Genomic DNA, 12,931 nt, shown 5'->3' with positions numbered 1-12,931 from the left:
AAGGCGGGGCATGTGCCTTCGTCCCCCGCCTGGACGCTCGCGCCACCCACTGGTGCGCGGAATTATTGCCCCTTGTGCCCGCCACACGTGCCCCCCCAGAATTCCCACGCACCTGAAGGGTGAGTTTGCGGGGAAGCCGGATGACCCGGCCGAAACGCCCCGTGGCGATGGGTGCAGGGCTGGGGGGTAGAGGGACGGCGGGGCTGTGGGGTGCCGGGGGTCCGACCGCCGGGTGGCGGCCTCGACGCGGAGGCAGAGCTGCTTGCGGGGGGGGGGGGGGTCCAGATCGAGGTGGGCCGGCTTGAGGCGATCCACGGAGATGCGATCCGGGGCACCGCCGATGTCGATGGTGAAAAATTTTTCCCCGGTCTCCAGCACGCGGAAGGGCCCGTCGTACGGGGGCCATAGCGGTGCCCGGTTGGCGTCGTGCCGGACGAAGACGTACTTTGCCGTGCGAAGCTCCGGGGCGACGTGGAAAGGTGGGCAACCGTGGTGTGCTGTCGGCACCGGGGCGAACCTCCGGGCGGTCTCCTGAAGAGCGGAGCGCTGTTGCGCCGCGGACCAAGGAGCCGTGGAGTCGGGGATAAATTCACCCGGTACCCGCAGTGGTTGCCCGAAGACCAGCTCCGCCGAGGACGCGCGCAGGTCATCCTTGGGCGCCGTACTGAGGCCCAGCAGGACCCAGGGGAGTCTGTCGACCCAGCCGCCGTCGCGGAGGCTGGCCCGGAGCGTGGCCTTCATTGAGCGATGAAAGCGCTCGCACAGGCCATTGGCCTGGGGGTGTTAGGCCATGGTGCGGTGTAGTTCCCCCCCGAGCTCTTGCGCCACCGCGGCCCAGAGCTCCGAAGTGAACTGGGGGCCGCGGTCGGACGAGATGTCCGAGGGGCACCGAACCGGGCAACCCAAGTGGCGATAAAGGCTTGCGCCACATCAGCCGCAGACGTCGCCGCCAATGGGACGGCCTCCGGCCACCGTGTGGTGCGGTCCACCATGGTGAGGTGGGTGAACCCCCGAGAGGGGGGGGAGAGGTCCCACCAAGTCGACGTGCACGTGGTCGAACCGACGCTCGGGCACCGCAAACGGGGCCAACGGGGCCTGGGTGTGGCGGTGGACCTTTGCGCGCTGGCACGCGAGGCACGTCCTGGCCCAGTCGCGGACGTCCTTCCGGGGGCCATGCCAGACGAACTTCGCCGCGACCAGCTTCTGGTATGCCTTCGTGCCCGGGTGGGACAGGCCGTGGATGGCGTCGAAAACTGGGTGGCGCCAGCCAGTGGGCACGATGGGGCGAGGCCGGCGGAGGAAGACGTCGCATAGGAGGGCCGCGCCCGCGGCGTCGAACGGCACCTCGGTGACGCGGAGGCCCGTGACGGCGGTCCGCAAGGCATGGACGCCGGGCTCGGCGGTCTGGTCCTCCGCCATCCGGGCATAGTCGACCCCGAGGTGGACTGCGTGCACGACGGACCGGGAAAGGCAATCCGCCACCGGGTTGTCTTTACCCGCCACGTGACGGATGTCCGTCGTGTACTCGGACACGGCAGAGAGGTGACGCTGCTGCCATGCCGACCATGGTTCGGCGACCTTGGCCATCGCGAACACAAGGGGCTTGTGGTCGACGAAAGCCGTGAACGGGCGGCCTTCCAGCAGATGGCGGAAGTGTCGGACCGCCAGGTGGAGCCCGAGCAGCTCGCGGTCGAAGGTGCTATAGTGGCGTTCGTGTGGGCGAAGCTGCCGGCTAAAAAACGCCAGCAGTTGCCAAGCACCACGCACCCATTGCTCGTGCACCGCGCCCACCGCGTAATCTGACGCGTCGGTGGTGAGGGCGATCGGTGCATCGGGCGCCAGGTGCGCCCAATGGTGGCGTCGGCCAGGTCCAGCTTTGCGCCCGCAAATGCCGCGGCCATCGGCTCCGACCAGGTGATGTCACCTTTACCCGGCTTACCCCGGAGGGCCTCGTGCAAGGGGCGGAGGAGCTGGGCGAAGTGGGGCACGAAGCGATGGTAAAAATTTACCATGCCCAGGAACTCCTGGAACCCCTTGATCGTGCGGGGCCACGGGAAATCCCTGACCGCCTCCACCTTGGCTGGTAAAGGGATGGCCCCGTGCCTGGTGATGCGGTGCCCCAATAAGTGGATGGTGGCGACACCGAAACGGCACTTGGCGGGGTTGATGATTAGGCCATGCTGGCCCAGGCGTTCGAAAAGCGTGCGTAGGTGGAGCAGGTGCTCCTCCCGGGACGCGCTCGCGGCTAGGATGTCGTCCAGGTAGACAAACAGGAAAGGTAAGTCACGCAAGACGCTGTCCATAAGCTGCTGGAATGCCTGGGCCGCATTCTTCAACCCGAAAGGCATTCTCAGGAACTCGAAGAGGCCGAAACGGGTGATGACGGCCGTCTTCGGGATGTCGTCCGGTTGGACGGGGACCTGGTGGTAGCCCCGGATGAGGTCCACCTTGGAAAACACGGTCGTGTTTGCCAACCGGGCGGAAAAGTCCTGGATATGTGGGACTGGTAGCGGTCGGGGGTGGTGGCATCATTGAGCCGGGGGTAGTCCCCGCACGGCCGCCATCCCCCGCCGGGCTTCGGCACAATGTGCAGAGAAGCCCAAGCGCTGTTGAATCGCTGTACGATCCCCAGCCGCTCCAGCGTGGAGAACTCCACTTTCGCCACGGCGAGCTTCGTGGGCTCGAGTCGGCGTGCCCGGGCATAGACCGGCGGCCCAACCGTGGGTATATGGTGCTCCACCCTGTGTTTAACGGCCACCGCTGAGAAGGTGGGCCGCGTGAGGGCCGGGAAACTGGCGAGGAGGCGGGTAAAGTCGTCCGCTGCCGGAAGCGTGCAAACTAAACTCGCCGGGACGGAACCTTCCAGCAAGCCACTTGGCAAGCCGCTCGGTGAGCCACTCAGTGAGCCGCTCAACGAGCCGCTCAGCGAACAAGCGAGCGAGCTAAAGGTTTCGGCCTGGACGAGCCATCTGCGCTTCACGTCGACCAACAGCCCATTCGCACATAGGAAGTCCGCACCGAGCAGTGCCATTGGCACGCTGGAGGTCACAAACGACCATTCAAAGCGCTGCCCTCCGAACCGCAGTGAGAGGCAACGCTTCCCGAATGTGCGGATGGGTGTACCGTTGGCGGCAAGGAAAGCGGGGCCCCGGCCCACGGTTTGCTTGTCTGACATGGAGGCGGGGAGGACGCTTACCTGCGCTCCTGTGTCGCAAAGAAAACAGCGCCCGGACAAGGTGTCCGTGATGAACAGGAGGCTGCCGGAATGGCCGACGCTCAGGGCCGCTAATGAGCGCCGGCCCAGTCGTTTCCCGACCTGTCAAAAGAGCACGGCGGGCGACACGTTTTAGCCTTGCGGCCGAACCTGGCGTGGTAGTAGCACCAGGTTTGCGGCGGCGGCGGCCGCGGCGGCCATGGTGGTGGCGGCGGCGGTGGTGGGCGGGGTGCAGCAGCGGCCATGAGAGAAGCTGGGGGCGCTGTAGCCTCTGCCCCAGGATCCACGACGGCAGCACCGTAACCCGACCGCGTGTCGCAGGCCGCGAAAAACTTGTCGGCCTCTACGGCCAGGGGTTCCTTTATTTTGGAACCGGCCAGCGCGAGGCGTACCTGTAGAGGTAGCTGGCATAGGCAAAGCGCCCGGAATAAGAAACCCGGGGGCTGGTCTCCAAGCAGCGACAGCATAAAATCCATCCGCACGGATGGTCGTGTGTCGCCGAGTTCGGGAAGGTCCAGGAGGCGGTCGGCCCGTTCGATCTCCGTGAGCCCGAACGTGGCGATGAGGAGACATTTGAGTGCCTCGTACATGTTGTCGCCCGGCGGGCGCCGAAGGATGGACACGACTCGGGCGGCAGTGCCGGGCCCGAGGGCGGCGACCACGTGGTAGTACCGGGTCTCGTCCGCCGTTATGCCTCGGAGCTGAAATTGAGCTTCGGCCTGCACAAACCAAACGTCGGCTTGCGCTTCCCAAAACTCCGAGAGTTTGACTGCGATGGCGTTGGTGGCCATGGCGCGTTCAGTGGTCAGCAACGGCTGAACCAATCGGTGTCACCAGTGTGGTGCTGCGCATACACGACTCGATTGCCAGAGAGGTAGGCCACAACGCGTTGGTATAACAAAGTCTTTATTCAAAGCTCGTACTTCAGCACTGGGCGGGCTCGAGCTTAGAGCCCGCATATATGTGCCGAGGCCACGCCTAGTCCCCGGGCGTGGCCGATCGGTCGAAAGGCGGGGCATGTGCTTTCGTCCCCCGCCTGGACGCTCGCGCCACCCACTGGTGCGCGGAATTATTGCCCCTTGTGCCCGCCACATAAATAAATTTAAATAAAGGTTTAAAGGCATAAAAATAAATACATTCGGGGTTTTACCGCCGTTTACCCAGTGTCTATTACATCACCTTAACCAACACATTACATTAGTTATTTGTGCCTGTTTTTTGTGTTCTTTATGACGTCCTTAAAAACGGTAAGTTTCCTGTTGGGAATGATTTTCAATTTTGTTTGACTGACAGAGTAAAAACATTATCTCAATCCTCTCTGTACATGTGCAGTCGAGACGAATTCTGACCCAAGGTACTGTTAAACGACAGACTTGTACTCCTATTTGTGTTCAAATTATAACATTCAATTTGAATAATTTGTTCCTCGATCATAAACAGACAATCATAAACTGGTAAGACAGACAGATGGACATGACCAAATTACTTAACCCCGCTTTTCACTTCACGCTCATGGGGCAATTGCAAAAAGAGCTGTACTGCCATCTTCATCAAGAAAACGTTCATGGGAGCCAGTTTCTTCAGCATTACAGTTCTGATCAGATGTCTGGAAAATGCCCAAGTTGGAAACCAAAAATATATTTAGAACAAGGCAATCATCCAAGCCCATTTGGATAAAACCTCAAGCACCACACTCCCTCCTGATAGTCACTCAGATGTTCTTAAATTTCGAGTAAACAGCTCATTTACCTTTCATTCTGCGCAAACAACTCATAAATAAAGCAAATAACAAATTTCCTCTGATATTACACCATGTTTTGTCATACTCACCTGTCTTTACCTACTCAAACACATGACTTGGGACTCATCCATAAGACTAAAATATATTGTTGCGGATCTCCAACGTCGGCCTCCCCCTTATCAAGGGGGGATTAATCCCCTTGTCTTTTTACTAGCCGACGCGATCCCGGGGCTATCACGTTCCTTCCGGTCTGTGTTAAATCGGGTTGTAAGCCGAATTAGTCTTATTACCTAAGTACTAACACCGGCCGTGAAGCAAGGAAATAACCCCACCCGAACCACGGCGTTAGTGGACACGCCGAGCGATTAGCAAGCCGCGATTCGGGCCGTTAACAGGTACTAAACCCGATTCGAGCGGTTGTCAATCGTGCCACGCTTACCCAATTGAGAAATCACCAAGACGATCGAATTACGAGGAAAACAGGAACAGGGAATTTATTCACACTTTGTACAATTAAGAAGAAGAGGAAGAAAAGCAGGAATGTACAGTGAAGAGGAAGAAGCAGATACACAGGGCAGCCTTATACAGTCTTACTTATCCCTGGACACGGGCCCGTTTGCACTCAGACTCAGACTCACACGGGGTTTGTAGATGGTCGGGTTGAGGGTCCACCGATGGCGTCCACAGCTCGCTCCGGTCCCCGACTCGTACCACGAAGCAGCTCGTGATGGTCGACGACAGACGGCAGGCGAGATCACTGCATGTCGGTGGCGCGGATCGGACAGTTATACTCGGGGGAAGGTAGGCTGGCGATTATACTGCGTATGTAATAGTTGTACCGGCGCCTTTATACGCGCTCCCGGTATTGCTATGTACAATGCGCCACTTCCCCAATGATGTCACCAAAGCGCCTTTCCCAACTCTTCTGCACGAATCCAAACATGACAATCCATTCACACGAGTCCTTCAATACTGGCACCTTCCACAAAAGCCCTCTGATGCGCTTAAGTCCTTCTGTAATGAGCGCTGCTGCGTAAGTCCTTGTAACCAACATGTCCTTCAGAGGGCTTTGCGCTCGCGGTTATATAGCGCCGCTTCGCGAACCCTCTCGAATCTCTAGCCACACCCTGTCAGGCGATCTCACCCCAGCCCTGATTGGTTGATGGTCTTACCGGCTGCGCCCTTGATGGCTGCCTGACGTGGCCACACTCCCACCCTTGCGCTCCGCCCCCTTTTCGGGCCTTACCTCATGGCATTTGGGCTGGTTCGAGCGAAAGTCCAACGGCAGCGAACACTACCGGCCCAACGCGTAACAAACCGCGAGGGGCAATGGGGTGCAGACTGGATAGTGCTCAATGGAGTCGATTGGAGGGAGGCTGCAAACTGAACGGGGCCTACTCTTATTTGTTTTACACAACACAGATGATAACTATTGGAAATGGCCTTATCTCACATATACTAAGAAATAATAACGTTCTAAGGTGACCTACGTGTTGCAGGTGGCCTAACTATGGGGTGCAACCTTTAACCTTTAATGATGTTACCTGTGTGGGTTCTCAAAACCGCAACAATATCATCCCAGAACCACAGAGCATTTGAACCTCCACAATGACATACTCAGATACTCCAGGCCCCTAAGGTACAATTCCACAGAGTATAGAGGGGCAAGTACCAGGCCACATCACCAAGGTGTTCATTTTATTTGGCGCTAGGTGAAGCGGGTTGTAGGCCGAAGAATGAAACACCAATCAGCACTTTCACCTTTTGACGAGACCCTCTCATAATCATCACAAATCATGGCTGTACAGGTGTTCAATCTGTATCCAACGTATCTACCAGTCCCACATCCCTCTAATCCACAATCATTCTAAGGCACCTACCAAACTGAAATTTTAACCCAACTACTGTTTCTGCTCCCATTTCTTACCCATGGAGACCATTAACAACTCTCTGAAGAGTGAATCTATCCAGTATTATCATTTCCTTTAATACCCAATGAGGAAACTGTACAACCTTGCATTTTGTTGGTTGTTATCTCCATATGTGGGTTTGAGAAGGTGGAAAGGAGCCCTCCCAGGTCTCAAAGTATCCACCTTCGTGTGCGATATTTGTGTGTATGTGTGATATTTGTGTGTGTAGGTATAGGATATTTGTGTGTGTAGGTATAGGATATTTGTGTGTGTAGTGGTATGATATTTCTGTGTGTGTGTGCGATATTTCTGTGTGTATGCGATATTTCTGTGTGTGTGTGCGATATTTCTGTGTGTGTATGCGATATTTGTGTGTGTGTGCGATATTTCTGTGTGTGTGTGTGTGTGTGTGTGTGTGTGTGTGTGTGTGTGTGTGTGTGTGTGTGTGTGTGTGTGTGTGTGTGTGTGTGATAGTTGTGTGTGTGATAGTTGTGTGTGATAGTTGTGTGTGATAGTTGTGTGTGATAGTTGTGTGTGATAGTTGTGTGTGATCGTTGTGTGTGATAGTTGTGTGTGATAGTTGTGTGTGATAGTTGTGTGTGATAGTTGTGTGTGATAGTTGTGTGTGATAGTTGTGTGTGATAGTTGTGTGTGATCGTTGTGTGTGATAGTTGTGTGTGATAGTTGTGTGTGATAGTTGTGTGTGTGATAGTTGTGTGTGATAGTTGTGTGTGATAGTTGTGTATCCAATATGTAAAAAAATAAAAATAATACGAATCCCATCCCCTCGAAGCTTGATGTTATCGCCCCTTTCTAAACTCGTGCTTACCCCTATGGCTAATGCTCCTGTGTATTGCATGTTGTATCACCCTCATACAGGTAGTTCGTTCATTTTGTTATTGTTGAGGAATAAACTCAAAGAGAAAATGTACAGTATTATGGAGGGAAAATAATTGTTAATTACAAATGAAAATTCCATCTACAGGGGGGAAATAATTAAACACAATTATTCATAATTAGATTTTTATATAATTGTTGTGTACAGAGTAAAACTGCGGTAAGAACCGTGACTGCGACTGTCAAACACAAGAATAACGTCATAAATCCGAGGTGTTACGTCACGAGTGCTCAACATGATTATTCAGAGTACACAGGTTACCTCGAATTGAGGAGTTACGGTTTGGTTCTCTGAGCACACGGCTCTCAAAACTGCCATTATTTCACTCCCGAAATGACATCGGGAAGAGATACAGGATTTGAGGCGATAAGCAGAGATAAGTAAAACATCACAAACATTTCACCAAAGATACTTCGACACACAAATTGAATGGGCACGCTGTTATTTTTCTCGTAAATTTCCCCATAAAAAGATAAACAGGATCCACTTACCTCAACCCACCTCACCTCACCTCAACAGCGCGGCAGGTAAGCTGTGTGGAACGCGCATGCGCAGTTAGGGGCATGCATGAGCTTCTGTCTGAGTATGTAAGCCAGAAGTTTGTGTTTTCAACGTTGTCGGTGCTTCCTCTCTTAATACAATAATTAATGCTAATTTCTCCTTTGTCGGGAGAAGGAACCACGTCATTAAAAGCATTTCCGTGCCAATGTCCGCAGGTGAGTTAGCTCTAAAATTAATCGGCCGCGGTAAATCAACATTTCTGATTGCGACAAGGAAAACGCTCACAAGGATACACGCTTCTTCTTCTTCTTGTTGACCTGGCCACTGTCATCCCACCTTTTTGTGGGGTCGGCCGGGGGAAGCTTGGCCCGAGTCCTCACGAATCGGCTGGCCAGGACTGACGTTCGACTAGTTGGGATATGGATTTGTAATTTGTTCATGTTGCCGGAGATAACTCGCCTGCTGTTCATGAAGGACACCGCGAGATATTTGACGTCCACCAAGGAATGCTGCAGACGGGACTCTCAGTCTCACTTTAACGTCCATCGGAGGGACGGCACACACATTGATGAATCACCAGGGTGACAGTTTATAGATGGGTCAGGAATCGAACCCAGGTGAGACAGCTTAGACACGGGTAGTAGTAGTAGTAGTAGTAGTAGTAGTAGTAGTAGTAGTAGTGGTGGTAGATTTCTGGTAGTGGTGGTGGTAGTAGTAGTTGTGGTGGTGGTAGTTGTGGTAGTAGTAGTAGTGGTGGTAGTGGTAGTGGAGGTGGTGGTAGTAGTAGTTGTGGTAGTAGTAGTGGTGGTGGTGGTAATAGTAGTTGTGGTAGTAGTAGTGGTAGTAGTAGTGGTGGTGGAAGGAGTAGTAGTAGTAGTAGTTGTGGTGGTGGTAGCAGTGGTGATGGAAGTAGTAGTAGTAGTTGTGGTGGTGGTAGGAGTAGTAGTTGTGGTAGTGGTGGTTGTGGTAGTAGTAGTTGTGGTGGTATGAGTAGTAGTTGTGGTGGTATGAGTAGTAGTTGTGGTAGTAGTAGTGGTGGTGGTAGTAGTTGTGGTAGTAGTAGTGGTGGTTGTAGGAGTAGTAGTGGTTGTGGTAGCAGTAGTTGTGGTGGTAGGAGTAGTAGTAGTTGTGGTTGTGGTAGGAGTAGTAGTACCAGTAGTAGTGGTGGTGGTAGTAGTGGTAGTAGTAGTACCAGTAGTGGTGGTGGTGGTAGTAGTAATACCAGTAGTAGTGGTGGTAGTAGTAGTAGCGGTGGCAGTAGTGGTGGTGGTAGTAGTAGTAGTTGTGGTAGTTGTACTAGTAGTTGTGGTAGTAGTACTAGTATTTGTAGTAGTAGTGGTGATGGTAGTAGTTGTGGTAGTAGTGGTGGTGGTAGGAGTAATAATAGTAGTAGTAGTTGTGGTAGTAATGGTAGTAGTAGGGATGGTGGTGGTAGTAGTAGTGGTATTAGTAGTAGTGGTATTAGTAGTAGTGGTAGTAGTAGTAGTGGTAGTGGTAGTACCAGTAGAAGTGGTGGTAGTAGTACTGCCAGTAGTAGTGGTGGTAGTAGTACTGCCAGTAGTAGTGGTGGTAGTAGTACTACCAGTAGTAGTGGTGGTAGTAGTAGTAGTAGTAGTAGTAGGGGTGGTGGTGGTAGTATTGGTAGTTGTGTTGCCCTAGTCAGTCCTGGTTGAACAGACCAGCAGAACGGAGATAGCCGATCGATGTCACAGGAGCGACCCAGAGATCCCTCACATCCAAGATGGTGTGTGCTCTTGTCTTCGTGAAGCCAGGACCGCGCAGTCTTCCATGATGTGTTTTATTGTGTGTGGAGCGACTTGGCAGCTGTTGCAGATGTCGCCATTGCTGTCGTCGAGTCCATGTTTGTCGTGTAAAAGTTGTGGGTGGTGTCCACAGCGAAGGTGTGAAAGGTGAACACGATCAGACCTGGGGAGTATTTTCACTGTGTCATCCTTGGGTGGGGGTTTTGTGCCCAAGATGCTGTTTGGGCCCAGGTTGTTTATTGCATTTTTGGTGATGTGGGTGTGGATGTATTTTTTGTAGTTTCCGTTGTTTGGTGGGGGGATGTTACGAAGAATGTCACTGTCGTGTCTTTGTGGTGTAGTTTTAATGTGTCTAAGGGCCTGTGTGTGGTTGTACATGTAGTGGCATGGGTCATTCTGGTTGGCATTTGTTGTTGCAAGGAACTGTGCACCTCTCATGTCTTAGTGGTCTTTGATTTTTAGCAATTTTCCTTCTGTGTGTTGGTGCTCAATGGGTGTTGTTAATGTTCAACCTGTGATTATGTGACGGGCTTTGTTTTGTATGATCTGCAGGGTGTTGAGATGTGTGTTTGATGGGTTGTAGGCCCAAGATGAGCTGGCATAGTTGATGCTGGCATAGCATGTACTGTTTGTATGTTAGTGATGTTGTTTAGTTGTGATCGCGTGTACTGTTTGTATGTTAGTGATGTTGTTAAGTTGTGATCGCATGTACTGTTTGTATGTTAGTGATGTTGTTTAGTTGTGATCGCGTGTACTGTTTGTATGTAAGTGATGTTGTTTAGTTGTGATCACGTGTACTGTTTGTATGTAAGTGATGTTGTTAAGTTGTGATCGCATGTACTGTTTGTATGTTAGTGATGTTGTTTAGTTGTGATCGCGTGTACTGTTTGTATGTTAGTGATGTTGTTTAGTTGTGATCGCGTGTACTGTTTGTATGTAAGTGATGTTGTTTAGTTGTGATCGCGTGTACTGTTTGTATGTTAGTGATGTTGTTTAGTTGTGATCGCATGTACTGTTTGTATGTTAGTGATGTTGTTTAGTTGTGATCGCATGTACTGTTTGTATGTTAGTGATGTTGTTAAGTTGTGATCGCATGTACTGTTTGTATGTTAGTGATGTTGTTTAGTTGTGATCGCGTGTACTGTTTGTATGTAAGTGATGCTGTTTAGTTGTGATCGCGTGTACTGTTTGTATGTAAGTGATGTTGTTAAGTTGTGATCGCATGTACTGTTTGTATGTTAGTGATGTTGTTTAGTTGTGATCGCATTTACTGTTTGTATGTTAGTGATGTTGTTTAGTTGTGATCGCATGTACTGTTTGTATGTTAGTGATGTTGTTTAGTTGTGATCGCGTGTACTGTTTGTATGTTAGTGATGTTGTTTAGTTGTGATCGAATGTACTGTTTGTATGTTAGTGATGTTGTTTAGTTGTGATCGCGTGTACTGTTTGTATGTTAGTGATGTTGTTTATTTGTGGTGTCAGAGGTCGGTGCCCGTGAGTGCCCCAAGTGTGTTCAGCCTGGGTGTGCATGTTTTCTTAGTGTTTATGATGTGATCTGAGAATGACATGGATGTGTTAAAAGTTACACTAAGTATATGTGGTTCAGTGTGATGTGTGGTGCAGTGCTATGTTCCTTGGTGTAATTTGTTAGAAGAGAGACTGTTGATTTTGAAGGGGCTACTTTTAGTCTGTTGATGGTGAGCCAGGTTTGTAGGGTGCTGAGGAAGGGTTGAAGTTGTGCTGTGGTGGTGTTGATGCTGCTATGACGGTAGGTTATGGTTATATCGTCGGCATATGAGGCTATTTGTATGTTCGCAGGTGGTTGTGGAATGTCGTGCATGAACAGATTAAAGAGTGTAGGGGAGAGGACTGAGCTTTGAGGGAGTAGTGCGTTCCTCTAGCCCTAAGCCATACTCATAAGGATACACAGAAAGAAGATTAATGCAGGAGGAGACCATTTGTCCTCATCAAGCCTTTGTTACATCATCTAGCAACGGTACCCGTCCTACGGGCGGGGCTTCAATTTGGAGGCCCAAATGAAAAGGCAAAATATCAGAAATTGAAGACTTTTTATATTTTAAACGATTCATATAAACATCCGTTGAATCATATCACACGCAAATCATCAAAATCTAAACACTATTTGTAGAATTTCAATAAAAGCCGCATCACTGTTCATATCGCTAAATATTATTCCATCGTGTTTGGAAAAACTGGAAAATTGGAAAAATTGGGAAATTGGGAAAAAAATTGGAAAAATATATAATATAGCCTATTTTACTCCAGGGGTCCCAGGATTACCCACCCAAAATTTCGTTGCGATCGGTTCAGCCGTTTTTGCGGTACCTGGAAACAGATGGACAGACAGACAGACAGACATTTGGTGAATTATAGTAAGATTCAAACCATCAGTTCTTCTTCTTTAACGGGCACAATTATTCCCACGTTCTTGTGGGTTGGCCGGAGGAGGCTGGGCCCAAGTCCTTCACGAACCGGCTGGCCAGGCCTGACATTCAAATACAGTTAGCTCAGGAACTTGTTCATGGTGCCGGTGATAGCTCGCCTACTCTTTCGTGACAGACACCGTAAGATCTTTGACATCCACCAACTAATGCCAAACAGACGGGACATCTCAACGTCCATCCAGGGGCGGCACACACATCCATGAGTCACCCTGCATGCGAAAAACCGGGATGACGGCTTGACAGTTTATAGCTGGGTTGGGATTCAAACCAAGGCCAGACAGCTCAAAGTAGAGGGTGTACTTGATCTGTAGACCACTTTAGATCTGTAGAGCATGGACTTGATCTGTAGAAGAAATCCTCATCAACTTAAAGTCACTGAGGACCGAGGAGTGGTGATCAGAACTATACATCCCCAGGATATTTTCCTCTCCATGTTCTT

General features: G+C 51.1%; 1 protein-coding gene across 6 annotated transcripts in view; it reads right to left on the bottom strand.

The window, feature by feature from the left end:
• LOC137429916 (uncharacterized) overlaps positions 1-8,355 on the bottom strand; it is a 46,757-nt gene extending 38,402 nt beyond the window's left edge. For 2 of the 6 annotated variants that reach the window (XM_068120289.2, XM_068120295.2), the window contains exon 1: positions 8,255-8,355. Coding sequence is in view for 2 of the 6 variants with exons in the window: in XM_068120288.2 (XP_067976389.2) it covers positions 8,275-8,328 (54 nt within the window). In the remaining 4 variants the exon portion in view is untranslated. Of the gene's footprint in view, positions 1-5,593; positions 5,713-8,254 lie in introns of all 6 variants that reach the window. The other 4 variants (XM_068120290.2, XM_078779973.1, XM_068120288.2 and 1 more) reach the window with 4 other exon arrangements.
• Positions 8,356-12,931: the final 4,576 nt, after the last annotated feature.

This window comes from Myxine glutinosa, chromosome 6 (genome assembly GCF_964187855.1).
Source record: "Myxine glutinosa chromosome 6, kmMyxGlut1.1, whole genome shotgun sequence".
Taxonomy (NCBI): Eukaryota; Metazoa; Chordata; class Myxini; order Myxiniformes; family Myxinidae; genus Myxine; species Myxine glutinosa.
The sequence above is the reverse complement of the archived record's forward strand: the minus strand, read 5'-3'. Positions and strand labels throughout refer to the sequence as shown.